The sequence below is a fragment of the Hypomesus transpacificus genome, chromosome 5 (genome assembly GCF_021917145.1).
Source record: "Hypomesus transpacificus isolate Combined female chromosome 5, fHypTra1, whole genome shotgun sequence".
NCBI classification, from domain to species: domain Eukaryota; kingdom Metazoa; phylum Chordata; class Actinopteri; order Osmeriformes; family Osmeridae; genus Hypomesus; species Hypomesus transpacificus.
The window spans coordinates 4,760,296-4,779,022 of record NC_061064.1 but is presented as its reverse complement, the minus strand read 5'-3'; the positions used below and the strand labels follow the sequence as shown (position 1 = coordinate 4,779,022).

The 18,727-nt window shown below is 44.5% G+C and overlaps 3 protein-coding genes across 6 annotated transcripts; all 3 read right to left on the bottom strand.

The window, feature by feature from the left end:
* Window positions 1-382: 382 nt before the first annotated feature.
* LOC124467859 (C-type mannose receptor 2-like) lies at window positions 383-5,335 on the bottom strand. 3 transcript variants are annotated; one of them, XR_006956123.1, is made up of 10 exons: window positions 5,078-5,335; window positions 4,335-4,373; window positions 3,892-4,176; window positions 3,299-3,689; window positions 2,935-3,091; window positions 2,509-2,856; window positions 2,065-2,412; window positions 1,866-1,916; window positions 1,389-1,748; window positions 383-1,283 (listed from the first exon to the last, which is right to left on the bottom strand). XR_006956123.1 is itself a non-coding variant. In XM_047020340.1 (10 exons), exons 2-10 carry the CDS (start codon window positions 4,366-4,368, stop codon window positions 1,270-1,272), a joined length of 1,695 nt encoding a protein of 564 aa, XP_046876296.1. In that variant the 5' UTR covers window positions 4,369-4,373; window positions 5,078-5,201; the 3' UTR covers window positions 383-1,269. The 3 variants fall into 3 exon arrangements, 2 of the variants coding, with proteins under 2 accessions (XP_046876296.1, XP_046876297.1); XM_047020340.1 differs by lacking the exon at window positions 2,935-3,091 and having other exon boundaries at window positions 3,299-3,411; window positions 3,548-3,689; window positions 5,078-5,201; XM_047020341.1 differs by lacking the exons at window positions 2,935-3,091; window positions 3,892-4,176; window positions 4,335-4,373; window positions 5,078-5,335 and having other exon boundaries at window positions 3,299-3,441.
* A 1,375-nt stretch (window positions 5,336-6,710) lies between these two features.
* cct8 (chaperonin containing TCP1, subunit 8 (theta)) lies at window positions 6,711-12,108 on the bottom strand. 2 transcript variants are annotated; one of them, XM_047020773.1, is made up of 16 exons: window positions 11,953-12,108; window positions 10,981-11,071; window positions 10,781-10,860; window positions 10,494-10,643; window positions 10,227-10,407; window positions 10,065-10,126; window positions 9,810-9,947; window positions 9,481-9,659; window positions 9,327-9,393; window positions 9,051-9,138; window positions 8,792-8,907; window positions 8,620-8,691; window positions 8,340-8,504; window positions 8,038-8,157; window positions 7,681-7,811; window positions 6,711-6,975 (listed from the first exon to the last, which is right to left on the bottom strand). In XM_047020773.1, exons 1-15 carry the CDS (start codon window positions 12,010-12,012, stop codon window positions 7,704-7,706), a joined length of 1,677 nt encoding a protein of 558 aa, XP_046876729.1. In that variant the 5' UTR covers window positions 12,013-12,108; the 3' UTR covers window positions 6,711-6,975; window positions 7,681-7,703. The 2 variants fall into 2 exon arrangements, with proteins under 2 accessions (XP_046876729.1, XP_046876730.1); XM_047020774.1 differs by lacking the exon at window positions 7,681-7,811 and having other exon boundaries at window positions 11,953-12,106.
* A 523-nt stretch (window positions 12,109-12,631) lies between these two features.
* On the bottom strand, window positions 12,632-18,682 carry bach1b (BTB and CNC homology 1, basic leucine zipper transcription factor 1 b). Its single transcript, XM_047020624.1, has 5 exons — window positions 18,403-18,682; window positions 17,269-17,523; window positions 15,492-16,871; window positions 14,452-14,658; window positions 12,632-14,336 (listed from the first exon to the last, which is right to left on the bottom strand). Exons 2-5 carry the CDS (start codon window positions 17,521-17,523, stop codon window positions 13,977-13,979), a joined length of 2,202 nt encoding a protein of 733 aa, XP_046876580.1. The 5' UTR covers window positions 18,403-18,682; the 3' UTR covers window positions 12,632-13,976.
* Window positions 18,683-18,727: the final 45 nt, after the last annotated feature.

Below are 18,727 nucleotides of genomic sequence, written 5' to 3'. Positions count from 1 at the left end.
AAGCCAGAAATAAGGGGCTGAAACTGTATACTCTCACAACAAGGATTTCCTGAGCAATGATACCCAGTGTGTCCAGCATCTACATAGGAGTGGGAGACTTACCTACAGCCTCTATTAATATCAGCTCTGCTTCAGACAGACAGACAGACAGTGTAGCAACCCAGGGGACTTGACGGCCCGATACACAATAAAATAGGACTCCGACACTTGGGGTAACATAAATTGGTCTTTACTAAAGGGTTTCAGGGTAAGGGTAATGGGACAAACTTTAAATCAGGGGTCTTCCCATCCGGGGTCTGTTGTCCTTCAAGGAGTGTGGTTCGGGGGGGGGGGGTTCAAAGCAGAGGGAAAGGTTAGTTGTTTAGGCAACGCTCCTCCAGCGTTGTCTCTCTGGTTCGTTCCCCTCCCCTGCGGCCTTGGGCTGGCTCCCTTTAAGCCCTCGCCACTTATCTGATGGGCTCCAGGTGTGACCAGTGCCATGTGCCCAGTGGCTGCAGCACCTCGACAGGCAGATAAACTCCCTCTATCACCTCCCCCAATTGAAGTCGATGGACTCGCCTTTGGGCCCAGATTGGCTGGTCTGACTCCCCTGGTTGCTACAACCGACAGACAAAAAAAACAGGAACAGTCCTCCTCAGTCAGACAAACTAATCGTAGAAGCTGTATTTCTCCCACTGATTTACTGGTTTCCTGTTATGGCACATTGAAACACAAGCAGAGCTGGTTATGACTGAGGGGTGCTGGGTTGGTGAAACAGCAACATCACTGTCATGTCACTTTCATCCAGTCATCCTCACCAACGTTAACAGGGTGGTTTATTCAAGACCAGGAACACTCATGCTCTGACATTGACGATTAGCAAGTTTGTTACAAATGCTTCTAATTATCCTGTTTCCCTGCTTAGTTAAAGGCACACAAAAAAGTTGAACAAAAACAAGCTGATCACAATAAACTCAAATTACCTTTATTTTTTAAACAAAACACACAAAGAATGCCCATTTTACCCAAAGTAAAAGTTAAAACAGAGTGAAAGTTTAAAGTATAACAATGGTTCAAACTGTTCTAGTATTTGAATGTATGAATCATTTAACGTGGATTATCAATAGATGCACACATGCTTTATATCTTTTTATGACTATGCATTAAGATGTATAGAAAATATGTAATATATGATGATTCTTAATGATATTAAAGGGAAATGTAGATCACATCATCCTGGGTTAGTGGTTAATGAGATCCTCCAGTCCAGACTGACATGTAAAGAGCCCTCTAGTGGTGAAGATCTGTAAGTACATGAAATAACTTGGATTAAAAAAGATCAGCACTCTGTGATAGGACAACACAAAAACAGCACTATCAGTCTGTTTGTACTATGGTCTTTATCATACCTTGACAGATGAAAGGGAGTTCCTCCTGACAAGAGGCACCCAGCCACTTTAGTGTGTCGTCATCATCATCCCAGATCATCTTACCACAATAGAGGGTAGGAGTGTTGAGGGGAAAGCATTCGTGCCACTGGGTAAAGCTCACATTCGGATCACTGACCCACACCCAGCGAGCGTTAGACTGGAAGATGTACCTTTCCAGCCCTATCCACACTCCCCCAGGCAGATCCTCACTGCCCAGGAGCCTGGTCACATCATCTTGCACAGTGGAGTTGGTAATGTGGACGAGGGTGGAGTTCTGCTCCTTACAGAACTCCAGGGCAGCAAGCCAGGTTTTGGATGTGTTGTAGTAGTGCAGGTAGTCTGCATGGATATGACCAAAACAAGTTAGACACATACACGCACACGTTGTCAAGCAGGAAATCACTCTGTCTCACTCCTAGTTTCTTTGTTAGTCACAAGAGAGGGTTGAGTAAGTACCAGGTCTAGAAGTGGTAGCATCTTCAGTGGTGTTATTCACTGCATTTTCTTCTGCATCAGGAGAAGAAAAGTAGCAAAATCAGGATCTAGGTGATTATTCACTTTAAATATAATTTGAGAGACATTACCAGATGTAGAAGAAGTCGTAAGATTTTCAGTGGTGCTATTCATTGCATTTTCTTCAGAAATTTAAACATACCATCAAAACACAAGAAACACTTTTTTCTATGGCAATTGCCAAGTTTCCATTTTCTTTTTGAGTATTTCACACAATTCTTTTGTCCCTTCATGGAATCAGCCCATGCTTCAAATGGCTCCTCACTGGACCACTTCCACTTGTCGATGGTCTGATCATAATGAAGCCCAATCCATGTAAGCCTTTCTGACTCAGCCACTTCATCAAAGGCATCTTGCTCTTCCTGGTTGAGGATACTGGCCAGAGTTTTATTTCGACTCTGACAGTCCAACTGAGCAGCCGACATATTATGTATATTACCTCCAGCAACGTTTTCATATGTTTTAGTTGTTCTTCCATTTATTTGATTAACTTTCAGAGAAAAATCATTTTTGAATCAGTATCCACTTTTTTAAAAGTAAAAACACAGTAACTAATGTTTTAGATGAATAGTGAGGAAACACCTACCTTCCTGACACACATGGTTCACTACATTTGTAGCACTACAGGGTATTTGATTCCAAGTAGACTTTAAGGAATAGACACACTCAAATCCATGCCAGATCGGGAGGTTAATGTTCCAGTTGAAGTATGTGAGGTTCTCCCCAGTTGACCACTTCCATGGTTTGTCAGAGTCTTCTCTGTGTAGACCAATCCAGACTCCCCTGGAGTTTCTCAGCACTTGTCTGACAGCCTCCCAGTCTGCTGCTGTGTGGATGCTGGCCAGGTCTGTGTAGTGCTGCTGACAGTAGGCTCGTGCCTCCGTCCAGTTCTTCACCTCACTGACAAGTGTGTACTTCTTGGCTGGGTAGATCACTGTTTGAAAAATGAAACAATGATCAATATATTCTAGTTTATGTGGAGGGCAATAAAACAGTTCACAGAAACACCTACAAACATAGCCGTGGGAACATATTTCATCAGGGGGGTGCTGGGGGGGGGGGGTGGCGGTGCCGTGGTGATGGATTTTATGTCATAGTATTTTAAATTTTCGTGCTGTCAGCAGGGGGTGCTGCAACACCCTCAGCACCCCTAATTCCCGCCGCCATACCTACAAATATGGTCAAATGTACATTTAGTATTCAGTACAAACGGCATGAGCATCTGTATCTCTCATGCCAGGCATACTTTAGGCTGGGAGACATCCTGTCCCTACAAAGACATTGTTGTCCTGTATACTGTTGCAGAGATCTCTAACAGTGCCAACAGAAGAACTACTTATGAATACTGTGTCTCGAACATGGATGTGTGTACTCACCTTTACCACTGCAGTTTCTCAAAGAATAGCCTGTGGTTCCGGTCTCAAAATATGTTATATAAATTGATGTTGTACCAGCAGTTGAGGCCTTCAGGTAGCATACCTTCTCGTTGCTGGAAGTCAAAATATAGACACAGTGATTATTCTTTCCACATAAATATCAGGTAATAAATATGTGTTGTTTGGTAATTATTTAATTGCATAAACATAATTTGTTTTCCCATAACACAAAGTCTAAAAACATATTACTTAAATTTATAAAATGTGAAGAACTGGCATCTCCGTGATTCAGTGCACTTTTCTCTACAATTCAAAGCTGTTGAGACTCGAGAGTTATTCCAAATGTTATTTCCAGGGAAGGCGGTTTTGTCCATGAGGTCCCTTGTACAGTCTGTGTCAGATATATATATATATTTTAACTTAAATGCATAAGACACATACACACACACATAGTTGTGAGATTAAACATTCAATACTGAACATCTCCAGTGGGAGAAATACACAGTACAACATGTGGAGTGCTGCTGTGATAAAAAGAACATAATAGGTACATGTGAACTCAGCAGTAATTGTAGCACCCCATCATCACTTACCTTTCACCACCGTCAGATTGTAACTACAGTAGGCAATTGTATTGTCAATATAACAGCTGTATGTCCCACTGTGCTCTGGATGAATATTGGAAATTACAAGGTCCATTGCGTCGGTCATCCAATTTTTTTTAAAACTGTTTTGTATACAGTCACAATGTTTACAAGATCGTTTCCAGCATGTTGTTTTGACCCCCCCAGCTGTAGGGCAGTGAAGGGTCACAGTGGATCCCTCCAGTACAGACACCTCAGATATCTGCTTCCCACACGCAGGTAGGAGGAAGGTTGCTGTGGGGAAGTGGTTACAGGTGATGTTGTAGGTTTACACTAGTAAACTAATGACATTAGGTTTAGAAATGCATCTGAAAAATAGCTGGGATTTTGTGTTCCAGTTGTTTCCTGAACAGAGACAACAAAGATGGAAGTATTTATAAATGCTTTCTTACCCAGCAACAGGAACAGAGGGGTTGGCTGCAGCATTGCAACTAAATAAACAAAAAAAAACAATCAACATAAATTGAAGTGAAGACTGCCAACATTAATCACCACATATTACCATGGTAATATGTGATGGATCGATACTGTGTACTTGTATCACATACCTTAAGTTAAGCAATTCATTTAGAAATTATACAATTTTCTACAGAAATTAGAGACTGTTTTCAAATGTGTATGAGTGTGCATAAACACTTAACAAGGACATATACAGTAGGTAAAGATTCCCTGAGAACAGGGAAGGAACATGAAAAAACTAGAATTGAAGATGAATTTGACTACCAAAACTAATGTCAACCCTCTGGCAACACATTTATGCTACAGTTGATTAAGTAAACCAAAATTCAGAAATAATGGTACATGTTGTTGGGTGTAATGGCTATTTTGTGTTGCTTTTATCATTACTTTGTAATTTTGTTATGCTATTAATACATTCATAGAGAAAATCTTCATTTCAAGTTGTGTTAATGTGGCATCAATTGTCTTATTCTAATGTTTCCTACAGCATAAAATGACAGCTGGCAGTTCATTACAATTTTACTTGTTCACTACCTGCTACACAGAAAAGGCTTTTGAAATGTGTACTGTATTGTTTTCCTAAAAAAACAACCACCAAACAACTACTTTTACTACTCCAAAGACTTAATGACATGACTAACTTGTATCTTCAGATCGCTTCCAGCAGTACACTTACCTAGTGTGTGTCGTTCTCAGCAAGTTGAGTGGGGTCATTGGATGAGGCATCAGAGATACAGCCACAGTCACAGAGCATCAGGTTATAGATCCACCTTTCTCCTCCCCTCTTTAGAAACATAGTTTCCACTTTAGCTACATTTATATGTAAATATGTTTTGAATTTCAAATGTATATTCGGTACAGTTAGACGGTTGTTTGTCTCTGGAGGTTGGAGTACATGCAAATGTACTGTTGCCCTGTTGGCTCACCAGTTAGCGTACGTGCCACACACAGGCTAAAGAGTTCTCTCTTTATTAGACATTCTCTGCTCCCACTCTCCGGAAACATCCGGGTTCTGAACTGGTTGCAGTTCCACTCAAGTTCCATATGAGGGCGCTAACGGTCGAGTGCAGAATGAATGGAGGTCTGGAGCTATTACCCTCAAAATCCACTTTTCTCAGGATATAATTTTTTGTCTAGTAATTTGAATTCTGAAATCGAAAGGGGAGGCAAAAAAAAATACACACTGCGGGGTGTTAGATTTTTTTTAAGTCGCCTTTCTGTTCTAAAAAAGCCTTTGAAAATGGCAGAGATACTGCTCAACGGCAAGCTCTGGTTACTTCCACTTTTCTCTCGAGGCATCGACAACACAGCTGACAGGTTAGGCTCTCCCTGTCAATACACATGCTAGAAATAGTTTTGGCATGCTAATGTTGTTGTTAATGTTGCTAATGCTCTGACATTCTGGTTCTGCTTCGGATGCCATCAAGCGGGGTCTCTGGTCGTAGTCAGTCCTTCACTAACCAATCAGCATTCGTTAGCAGAATGCTAGCGTGTTATGGGCCACAACGACTTACCATGTAAGAAATCAAAAGGACATAAGTACTCGTTCATTCAACTTTTGACATGTAATCTATGTTGAAAATGCAAAAACTACAATCAAATCTGATTTTTATGAACAACAATCAGGCGAAAGAGACAAATTTAGCTGTTTAGCTCCATAGACTCCCATTCATTTTGCACTCGACCGCGATCCCTCCCAGTGGAACTCAGGTGAAACTGCAACAAAATTCGGTACAATGGGGCTTAATAGGGAGTGGGCAGGCTGTCCTTAAACAGGCTCTGGTGGGAGTTCACTCTTTATTAGACATTCTCTGGCCTTACCACAGAGGCCCGAGTTTTAATTCAGCCCTGGCCATTTCCTGAATGCAGTGACGTGCGCTGATGTCAGTATGAGGGTAGGCACTGAGTTATGAGAGGCCATGCCTCGACTTGTCAGTGCTGTTTTAGCAGCAGAAGGGGGACCTACACAGTATTAGGCAGCTGGCCATCATGTTCTTGCTGATCAGTATATATTGGCATAGGCCTACAGCCAAATACTACTGTATGCACTTTCAGAAACTTTTATTCAGGCACTGAAAGATGCTCGTGCACAAACTACACTAACATCCGGTGCGTTATGTATTAATCTGACATCTAACAGTTTGAATCTGATACGTCGCTAACGATTATATCATTCTACTCCGGGGACATTTCCTTCACACCCCTGGCTATGTTCCACATGAAACATCCTAGTCCAGCAGACACTATTGCATCTATCAAACCATGCTTATGACCTTGTGAATGTGTGAAAGACATTAAAAACCACCATATCAGGTCAGCAATGACTGCGTGAGTGCCATTTATTCGGGACAAGAACACAAAGCAAACAGTGCCATCGATAACTCTCGTACTGGACGTGTAACACCAATGTATGATGGTTCCTACAAAACAAAGTGTCAGGCTTTAAATAAACAAGTAGAAAAAGCTGAGTGGGCTGGGGGTGGAAAAGGGGTTGGGTCAGGTTCAGTCGTCCTCATCCCAGTCCTTCTTGCCCGCGGGGGGTTTGGGTCCACCTGCTGGTTTGGCCATAATGATCTGGAGGGGAAAGGACAGGAGTCAGTCTCTTTCTAATAAAGTCCCCGTTTTACCAGACGCAAACGGCAGTCCTTGGGTCCAAACCACGTTGTCGTTCGCAAACCGTGTACACTGTTGCTAGTCATGCAAACTAGGCTTTGTAGAACTCGTGTTGACACTCCATGCAGCATGCACTCACACCTGCCCTGGAGCCTCCCCCTCGGCTCCAGCCCCTTATACAGATCAAAACCTCTGGATGATGTGAGCAAGTCGTGTGGCAAAGGCAGTAAGCGGGTTATAAATCAGGATTGGTTAAAGCAATGTAGTGTTGAAGCCAACAGCATGTTGCTTATACCGTTCTGATCCCCTCAGGTTTAAAAACCCAAACAAGATACGAGCTACTGTGAAGGGGGGCGGAGCTTCAGTGATATAGTTAGTTCCGGTGTCACACACGATGGCAAACAAAATGTCACGTTTTTTGGGGTGAATCGCTCAATAATGCATTAGGAAATTGGATCCTAAGGTATTAAATTCAAACGCAGCTAGCCGGTTTCTGAAAAGGAACACACCAAGGGTTTTCACTCATCATTCCATCACAAATATACAGCGTTAGTACAGACAGGAAGTCAGGAGAGACATTCTTCACGCGCACACACACAAAACGCATCTGTGAGCAAGTGAGTATCCGTGCAAGTGGTCTCTGGTTGCACACGCGCATTCCAGCACCTGCTGAGGGGGTGTGTTCCCTCTTAATGGTGGGTTTCAAACTTATCGGGCTCCTCCTCCCAGCCATCCTTGTCCCAGTGGCCCCTCTGCTGAGGAGCCCTGGGGCCCCCCGCAGGCTTGGCCATGATGATCTGAATCACACACACACTTCCTATTACCACTCTGCACGTCCATCACACCAAGGGGGACCAGACCCTGCTACTCAAATAGGAAGAAATGGTTAACATGAAAGGGTTTATGTGATGATAGTGTGCATTTTCAGGGAGCTCCATCTTGTTTTTTTGTTCCTGTTGATCTGCAAAGAGGAAGAGGGTAGGGGGTTGTGTGTGTGTGTAGTGTTCCTGTCCGAGTACACACCTGGTCCACCCGGAGTACTGTGATGGCTGCGTTGGTGGCCAGCTTGATGCCCCAGTGTTTGACCAGGTAGGGCTCCAGGATCCCAGCCTCCAGCATGTCCTTCACAGCAGCGCCCTCTCCCTGTCAGAGACATGAATCACAGCCAGTCAGTATCAACCAAGTCTACGATCCAAGCAGCCATGGCTAAACACTTGGTTATCGCTGGACACGGGCACTGACAAACAAGCAATCATAATAACTGAGACGTCTGTAAAAAGAGATGACTAGCGTCTGATCTGTATTCCCAGTACTGGTGTCCACACCTCAATGTCGAAGCCCATGTTCTTGTTGCCCTCGTGGTGGACGGCGTACAGTTTGGAGATGAGCTCGTTGCCCTTGACGCCAGAGTTCTCGGCCAGGGCGCGGGGCACAGCCTCGAACGCCTCGGCAAACTTCTTAATGGCGTACTGTTCCAGACCTGGACAGGACTACACCGCACAGAGAAGACCGACCCCTTCACGTCACACATCCAGGCATGTTGACTACAAAACAAAATAGAGTTGCCATTTTACTTGAAGAGTTCAAAAAAGAATCCCTCCGTACCTCTCCGTAGGAAGTGATCTGTCTGGCCAACTCAATCTCTGTGGCGGCAGCCCCAGGCACCAGCCTCTTGTCCTGCAGGGCGACAAAACATTCGTCAAGACTGTTGCAGAGGGAAACCGGGAAGGGTTCTACCTGACGCACGGAGCATCGGCCAGAGCCGAGAGGAACTCACCCTGACCAGGACCTTGAAAGTGTTGACGCCGTCATCGATGGCCCTCTCAATGTCGTCCATCCGGTTGTCTGTGGAGCCCCGGATCACCAGGGTGGAGATGGCACCATCCTCTTTGTCTGGTGGGGAGGAGCACAAGGGATGGCTTTTCAGGCTGGGCTTTGTGTTCACAAGTTACTTTCCCCCCTAGTCTAGCAAACACTGTAATCCTACAAGCTCAGACTGATTTTGAGCTAGACCGTAGACGAGCTGGGGTCCTCACCGTGCTTGAAGGCCACAACCTGTGTGTCTCCCACCTCGGTCAGATACACGCTGTCACAGTGGCCCATCTCCTCTGGGGTAAGAGCAGTCTGCAGAGAGGAAGAGGTTTGCAGAGAACATTAGCAAGAGACATTGGATGCACGTTGTAACATGATGAGGTTTTCCAGTCTACAAACAACCGCAGAAATGTATATGGGGTTTAAATGGGCGAATGTTGTTACGGGTCTAAATGTCTTTTTATTTTCAGGACATAAAAAAAAAACATTGAAAAACTCACAAGTCTAGGTAGGGCTACGGCTCCAACTGTCTTACACAGCCTCCGGAGGTCCCATTTGGAGTTGAGTCTGAATGTAAAACAGTGCAAAGTTTCACAGTCTGGACCAGGTCAGAGATGAAAACTGTACGTAACCAAGCGGCTCCGTTCTTCCTACCTGACGACCATGAGCTGGTACTTGTTGGCGTAGTGCAGGGCCATGTCTGCCACCTTGCCCCCGGTCACCACCACGTTGACGCCGGAATCGGCAATGGCCTTCACCTGGGCCTCCATCATGTCCTCTTCCCCCTTACTGAAGTTCATAAGCTCCTCAGCGTTCTTTATCAACACGGTACCCTGGGAGGACCAGAGGCATGGATTAAGCCCTCAATTGATTTTGGACAATACTCAGTTCCAGCCCACAGGAGGGTGGAATGGAGGGAGGGAGGTCACACTGAATACTTGCAACGTGTTAAAAAGAGAACAAGAGTCAGGTGTGTTTCTCACCTTGGTCTCGGTCACCATGCAGTCGAAGGGACAGGAGAAGATTGCGATCTTGGCGTCTTTGACTGATGTGACGTCTCCCTCGGCCTCCTTCTTGAACACCATGCCGTGGAGCATGGAGGAGGAGGTCAACCCACAGCCCTGCATTCAAACACAGGGTTAGAGTTACCACAGACACACACAAATAAACATACTGAGAGAGAGCAAGTAAGAAGAAAAGAAAGGAAGTGAAAAAGGACAAGAAATCACACCACATACCAGGATCTTGCATACTCTGACACTATCGACATTGAAGTTGCCAGATTCTGGGAAGATGGAGACTGCAAACACCAAGAGAAAAATATGTCAGATACCTTACCAAGTACAAATTGAGTTCAGCATCAAGCTCAGACATCCAATCCTGTCGGATCAGAGACTCACCACAGGCCTGTGCGATGAGGTCAGACAGGAAGTCCTCGTTGCCGTACTGCTTGCTCATGACCGCGGGCCGGATCATGGCAGAGGCCTCTTTGACGTCGTGGAGGTCTTTAGCTGACGAGCACACACATTCTGGGAGGATCTCCAGGGTCTTCCTGCAGGCCATTTCATAACCCTCAATCACCTGAGATAGACGGGAGACTGATTAATACGGTGGAAGGTGTGGTTTAGGATGTGTCCGAGACAGACAGACAGAGAGAGAGACTATACCTCAGAAACAGACAGGCCCATCCTGAGCAGCTCTTCTGCCAGCTCCAACAGAGCTCCAGCAAAGACCAGGACAAAGTTGGTGCCATCCCCAACCTCCTGCTCTTGCATGTGGGAAGCCATCACAATCATCTTGGCCGCTGGGTGTTGTACCTGGAACCACCACCCAAAAAAAGAAAAGTTAGGCCAACATAGAGCTGGGTTGACTGTATAAAACAAACTCTGGATCTAAAGCTGGTGTGTTTTCACATGCAACAATGTCCAGGGTATACCTGACAAATTAATCTTACCTCAAGCTCTCTGAGAATGGTTGCTGCATCGTTGGTGACAAACAGTTTCTCTAAGTGGTTTATGACCATTTTGTTCATGCCTGGGGAGGAAAAGTAATGGGGTGTTATAGTATGTTTTGTAAACAGCAAGGCATATGTGTGAATCCACACAGAATCAGACACCTCTCTTGTCATACTAGTGAGAGGCAGATGTGTCTTACCGTTGGGTCCGTAGGCTGTGCGTGTGGTCTGGGCCAGCTCTTTACACGCCTGGATGTTGCGGAAGACAGCCTCTTCCAACCCGGAGTAGTGCTGAGGAGAAAGAGCGCCGCAAACATTGAGTATCACAAAGTAGGGTGTGCAAGAGTAGAAGATACACCAATTAGCTGCAACGGTTGCATTAATAGCTACCTTAATGGTAAATATGGTCAAATGTAGAAGGATTAAATCTATTGAATTGGAAATCTACATCGCGTCATAATTCCGAATTAATGACTTGATTGTAAAGCAATGTGCTACAATTACTGCTGTGCAAGTCCTAACTGAATTAGATTAAATAGCGAATCCGCTAACGTTTGGTACAAAGATGCGAACCTTTTTGGGGTGGGGGGGAGGCAACGCCTTTCCTACGCAGACGTTTCACCATCAATACAAGAATTCAATTTCACGTTACGTTTACCAGGTATGATAATGGCTCGAATCGGTATTAAAAATAAACGCTGGGCCCTGGATACGAACTCAAAACAGTTTACTTAACACGTTATAAAATCATTAAACTCATTTTAACAGTAGCTAGCTAGCAGCATGGAATGGGACAGTTACAGTTATTGCTAGCTAGCTAACTTTAGCTAGTAGTGTGTCTTTGCCAGTATTTGGCTAACTAGTCAGCCATTCTTCGTTGCTCCATCCGCAAACAATTGTCAATTATCTATTTGACTACTTTACAAAAATATAACACCGCAGGGACCCATTCTCAGGTGCATCAGGACACATTGGATTATCTACATTTCCTCACGTGGTTCGTTGGTTAGCTAGCCATTCTAAAAGGAGAAGGCCTAGGCTATGGGGCTGTAAGTGCGTTCTAGAAGCATCCCCACATGACAGTGCTTGATTGTGGTTCGCTTAGCTAGCTTGTTCTGCTAGAAATCTGATTTGACTGCCAGTAATTACTTTAACATATAACAAGATCTTACCTTAGCACCATCTTTCAACATTTGGGCAAAGCCCGGAGCTTTGGGTACATGTAAAGCCATTTTCTGTTACTTAGCAGCTCCGGTGTCCAAGAGAAGGAAGCTGCGGCGTGTGTTTAGCAGTTAGCACAAAGCCAGAGAGAGAGGGAGGAGTTCCGACAAACAGCCGTCTGTCTTTACTATAGTGAACTGCAAGGGACATACTTCAAAATTAAAGCGTTTGCGAAATAGCAAGTTCTATGGGTGACCACTTGGGGGCACGATGCAAACACAGAAGTTGCTACTTTCTCCAAAGAGAGATAACAGAGAGAAGCAACGTACTTTTTGCGGAAATAGGCATACACTCAAATATAAATGTGCTTAGAGTATTTCAAATACGATATTCTTTTGCTGAAATACTCAGTGTAACAGGCATATCTAATGCATGCACCACATACACCCTTCATTTTAGGTCCACAATCTGCTGTTTTAAATAGCTGAATCTCAATTTGGGGATAACAGCAGTGCCGCATAACCCCGAGACTAGAAACGGTTACTTTGCGTGAAAAGAAATCATCCATTAAAATCAAGCTAATTGTTGGTTGAGAGTAATGCTCAGATAAGACAAAAGACAAAGGTCAAGTTTCATGACGACCCACATGAGTAAAAATACAAGGACTGAAAATTACAAACAACTACTGGATGGGTTCCAAAGATACTTTTTATTCCAGAAAAGAACATTTGTAGTTAGTTTTCTTTGGATGGTAGAACTGTTCTGAGCACCTGGGTATGGAAGCGTATACTGTAGAGAATGTTCAATCTTCCAAAACACTACTCACTGTCATTGTCATGGAAAAGAAGAATTACAGTGCAGATTTTCACCTGAGAAAAATTAATCACATAGGTCAGCTGGGTACTTAACCCTATACTCTTCAAGAACTTACTAAACTTACTCAATGCATGAATGAGCATTATAGAGCTAAATGTACAATCATTTATGTACAATCAGTTAGTAGAAGACAGTTGGTTTTCCAAAAAAATCATAATACAGACATCGGAAACTACGTAATTTTCTGCTTGACCTGAGAAACTGTCAATATACAAGCAGGGACTTCAAAATGTACCTTAAACTTACCTTTATCCTGCAATATGTGCTGAGTGTGCACCAGAAATTAAGGCTTTATTTTAGAAGGTGTAATTGTGCTGTGTGGTTGACAAGATAATTGATGGTTGATCACAGATCCAGTGAGCGACTGACAACTGATGGTTGGATAACAAAATCCAACGGAATGTTGAGGAAATCCTTAAAAGTCATTGACAGCATAGTATACAGAGTTAGAAAAGCATTGACAAGTTATAGCTGAAGAGATACATGAAGGTTCCCATTGGCCGAAGGAGGCATAGTAGTAGATAACCATTTGTGATTACTGTACAATCTTCATGTTAACATCAATACATCACAATGATGCAGAGTAAGTGCACCTGCACATTTAATATGGTTTAAATGCTGTAGTTTCATTGCATGTTGTGAGGATATGACAGATTTCCTTCCCAAACATTATGTTTACTGATAAGACCTACACAAAGTTGATCGGGCAGTCATACTACCATAGCAAGCTTTGTTTTAACATTTATTAGCTAGGCTTGATATTCATTACAGATATCTCCAATGTAATTTTGTTTAGTCAAAACTTAAATTCTAGATATCTTTTATTATATTTTGCCAAAATTCTAATTTTAAATATAAGTAAATTTTGACTAGAAAGATTCAAACTAGTTTTGCCATTTGTGTGTATTGGGTCTCTGATTACAGATATCTACATTTCAGATGCAAATATCCTCAATGTGAATTGCAGATATCTGCAAGTGAATTCTGACTATTAATTCCAGTTTAAAATATCTACAATATCTAGTCATAATTCCAGTTCATTATGTCTTTAATCCCCCTCAATTCAAGATATCTACAATGTCCTTTTTAGATATCTTAAATTAAGTTGTACTCACTTCCGTCTAGATGAAGCTTAAAACACTTGAGAACTGGGTTCAATCTAAGGAGCCTTTCCATTTGCTGGGTGTTTATCACATGTTGGTGTCTCCATGGAGCAGCTTGGCAAGGGTTCAATAGAGTTCTGGCACATGTCTGAGGTTGGGCCTACAAAGAAGGCAGATAGTGGAGCCTGGGACTGGAGTAGCTCCCCAAGCCCAGCAAAGGGAGGGTCTGTAGAGGACATGAAAGAGGAGAGCGGGCAGTCTAGAGAGGAGAACTTGGCCAGGATCTGGACTTGCTCCGGTTGTAGGTCTGCCTCACTGCAGACCTTCTGATACAAGGCAGAGACTCTGTGCAACGTCTTCACCTTCAACTGGTTCAACTGGTTGCTCTCTGCCTTCAGCTTCTCCTTTTCTGTTCTCTGTGATGCGAAAACACGCACACATACACACACACACTGTTGAATATGTTTGACAAAAAGTAGTTTGCACCAAAGAAATGAGAGAAGTAACATACAACCATCTTCAGCTCCTCACCAGCTTGTATATCTCACACTCCAGGTTGTGTATACAGTCCAGTTTTCTCTTGCGGCAGCGCTGCGCAGCGTCGCGGTTCTTACTGCGCCGTCTCACATCGTGGACGAAGTCCAGCTGCTGGCGAGTCAGACTGTGCTGCTTCAGCATCTGCTGGAAGTCATTCCTGCTCAGAGTCACCAGCTGCTCCACAGGGAACGGCAGTTGGACCTGCCACAGAACCCAGGGAGGGAGAACGTCAGCTCAGGATTCAGGAAGCATAGTATCAAAAGGTCTGGGTAGACCGCCATTATAAGGCCCAACCACAGGAGCAACCTCAGTCTGTGGGAAGTGTGTGACTCATGTACCCATCATGATTCTATTATGTTAAGTATGGGCTGCCCTATATATTTGTATATAACCAAGGGCCACTATTCATTCCTAAACTAAATCTTTACTACTTGTATCTCCCTGTGGGGCCATACCCTCAGTCGTATGTCCTTGAGGGTTTAGGTTGGTTGAGGGGCAGTTCTATGGGCGCATGTGAAGCCCTCTGTGACATGCTTGCGTGTAAAAAGGGCTATACAAATAAATTTGATTTGATTTGATTTGGTATGTTCCCCAGATTTCTAATCACAACCAGACAACCAGAGAGGGTGATCTGATAAGCTAGTTGGTGTTGGACTCTGAGCCTCTTTTTTTTACTCACTTACACACACAGATGCAAATATATACGCACACAAGCACAAAGCTGAATTATTAACTCAACCACTGTGTTGAATTACAACCAACACCTACTTCTCCAGACCGACAAATTATAAACTCTTATCTAAGACAAACAAGAGAGTCAAGCTACAGTTAGTTAAAGGTGTCCACAGACTCTTAAAACAGATTTAACGCTAATGTCAACCTGAGGTGAACATGACTTTGAGTTACATGTAGCCCACTACAATTCCAACATTAACTGACAAAGACTTATATACGATATTATTATAACTATGCATTAGTAGAAACGGTTTGAGATTTTGACTGATGAATAAATGGATTATTCTCCTTTAGCTCACCTCTCTGAGTCTCTCACTGCTGTAGAACTCGCCGTCTCCCTCAGTGTCGAAGCTGTCCGAGTCCCCGTCTTCCCCCGACTGAAGGGAGGACACGCAGGGACTGCACACTGACTGGGACAATCCCCCACACCCCGCAAACTGGATGTCTGCCCCCCCGGCTCCTGTCCCCGTCCCTGTGTTAGGGTCCAGGGTTTGGAGAAAGGGACAGTCAGCGGTGTCCGAGCTCAGGTTCAGCTGGACCTTCAGCCAGTCCATTGACGTGCAACCGAGCTGGGTGCCTCCCGGCTCACTCGCCGTCCCAGGCCCAGACCTGGTCCCTGTCCCTGAGTCAAACCCAGTTCCAGAGATATTATCCAGACAGAAGGTAGGAGAGGCGTCTGACCAGAGACCCTGGGCTAGGTGCTCAGCCACCTCTCTCTCGACAGCGCTCCTCTCTCGATCGACTCTCTCTTCTCCTCCTCTTCCTCTACAGCCCTGGCTGACCTCACTCTCTGTGGAACTGCTCTCCCCTCCAGCTCTCTCTATCCCTCTATTTGTCATCACGGTAAGCAGTTCCTTCTCACTCGCCTTCCACCTGCCATGTCCCTCTTCCTCTGCTGCCTCTGATGTAGGGCGATCGTTAAATCCACCAGACTCCTCAGGCCTCTGTTCCTCATTATCTCCCATAACAACGCTCTCATCGCCTTCAGGCCCAGGGTTCCCCGACTCCTCCTTCCTACCATCGGGCTCTCTCTCCACCATTAAGTCTGGTGTCGTCTGAGATCCAGGGTGCTCCATGGCAGACTGACAGACTCCGCTGCTGGGGCATGACAGGCAGGATAGACAGGGCAGGGGCCTGGGGCAGTCCTTCCTGCTCCCCGCGGCAGGGGAGTCGTGGCACTTCTCCAGGCCGCAGGCCTCCTTCCCACAGGCCAGCTGAAACTTGCGATACTTTGGACACTGAAGCCTGTAGTCTGTTGTCTGGCCATCAGAGTGGACATCAGCCTCAGGCAGAAGGGTGGTGCTTCTGCTCGCGCATCCTGCAACATCATTCCCTGATTGGCTGCTGTGGGAATAAGCTTCACCCACTTCCTGTTGTGAGGAAGTATCAGAGGACCCCTCAACTCCTTGTTCAGCCAATAAGGTGTCATTGTCAGCTACTTGGTCCGCCCTGGGTGAATTTATTCTCCTACAGCGTGTCTTACAGCAGGGCTTTTGAGGGATAGGGCCTCTGCCGCTGGTGAAAAACTTGGGAAGGAGGAAATCAAAGCAGGCTTTGTCCAAATCCCTGAACCCCAGAATAGCTGCACAGTTACGGATCTCGTGGACATTATCTTTGCTGAAAAGAAGCTTGGAGGTGTACGCAAACCTTAGCAAGGGCTCGAAGCCACCGACAGTCACCTGAGAAGGAGACAGATCAAAATATAAGTAAAGAGACAGAATAAATGAAGAAAAAAAGAAAAATATGAAGTCAATGCCTTTGGACTCTGTTAACGCCTTTGACAGGAACAGATAAAGTCATGACACGTAGTACATGAATTCCACTGTTTGGTCACACATATTCAGCAAAACCCATGCTGCTGACAAATCATATTTCAATCTTATCTCTCCAATGGTTTGGCACAGCTGTTCGCCTCTATGGTACATGTGTGCAGGTAGTGTGCAATTAATCCTTTCAGCCTCACAATCTGGTGATGTTTTCCTGCTATTCTGATTTCGTTTAGCTCATTTCAGGGCTAGGTGTGTGTGGTCAACACTTGAGACTTCAGCTTAGCAAGCTAACGCTGTCCTTCCTCACCTCAGGTGGAAGAGTGAGGACTAGGCCCTGGCCTGTGTGAGAAGAGACCCTGTTTGAGAAGTATTCACTGCAGGAAGCCAGGACCGAGCGGTGGGCCCTAAAACTCTGCTCTTCCACCACCACGGTGACGTCACACAGTATATCCTTGCGCCTCTGTTCTTCAAGGCAGCGGAGCACATGGGAGCTGTGCACAGAAGACTCAAATGTAAAGGCAGAGGACCGTAAGCCTTCCAGAGACATGGCCAGCAAGGACATCTGGACGGACATGAAGAAAAGCAGGACAGAAATCAAGATGAATCCAGAACGACACAAACACACACACACACACACACAAATCTAGTCAGGCATACACACAAAGTAATCATGTATTGATGACATAAGCAGAACATAAACTGAGTGACACAGGAACTGAGTGTCAGTACATCCATTCTGCACTGCATGCCTTTGTTTAAGAAACATCTAGGTCTTTGAAGACAAACTAGAATTAAGCAATTAGTATAAGGAAAAGGCTTGACCTAGTTTATAAAAAATGTTTAGTCCAAATGTAACATTCACGATGACAAGACAAATGTCTGTGTGCGTGTGTGTGTGTGTGTGTGTGTGTGTGTGTGTGTGTGTGTGTGTGTGTGTGTGTGTGTGTGCGCGCGTGTGTGTGTGTGGCGCAACATACAGGAGAGCGCTGACTCACTCGGTATTGCTGATAAAGGATGAGCAAGCACTTTTCTGAACCCGAATATACTCACTAAATTATACGGTTTATTAGTCTTCTTCAGCGCACCAGTAATCTACCACTGCTGGTTTAATATGTAACCAATCACCATAAACATTATAGATGAAAACTGTACGCTATTACTATAGGATTGCTCAATGAACATTCACACGCTGCTTCTCGAAAATGTCCAAATTTCCTGAATAACTGGCATATGGCAGCGCGGAATACCGTTTCGTTTTCCGGATAAAGCTACACATTTCAAAGTTAAACGTGGAATGAGGTATAAAACACGTTTCTTACGGCCCTTTTTATTTAAGGCCACGTATAAACAACGTAACAAAAACATAGTTGGAACTCCACAAAGTGCCTTAGCCTACCAGGGCTAAAGTCAAAAGTGTTTACGTCACCAAACTTTAACGTACCTGTCATATCCAACGACTAGAAATTACATGGAAATGTAAGTCTCAAGAGTCAGCAGGAATTCCTTTGTACGTAGGTCTATATCAGTATGATCATTCCAAGTCTGCAGTCCAACTTTAGCTGTTGTTGTGAATATGTACAACTGTTGACTATTTGACGAAGCGATCTTACGACGAATTCCAGTCACTCGACCGCACTACTTTTTTTCCATTCTGTCCCAGTCGTATGAATATCAGCGCGCTTAGCTTCCGCTTTCTGGGCAAATAATGTCTGTGTGTGTTAGAGAGAGACAGAGAGTGAGAGGGGGGTTGGGCTATTACAGTATCA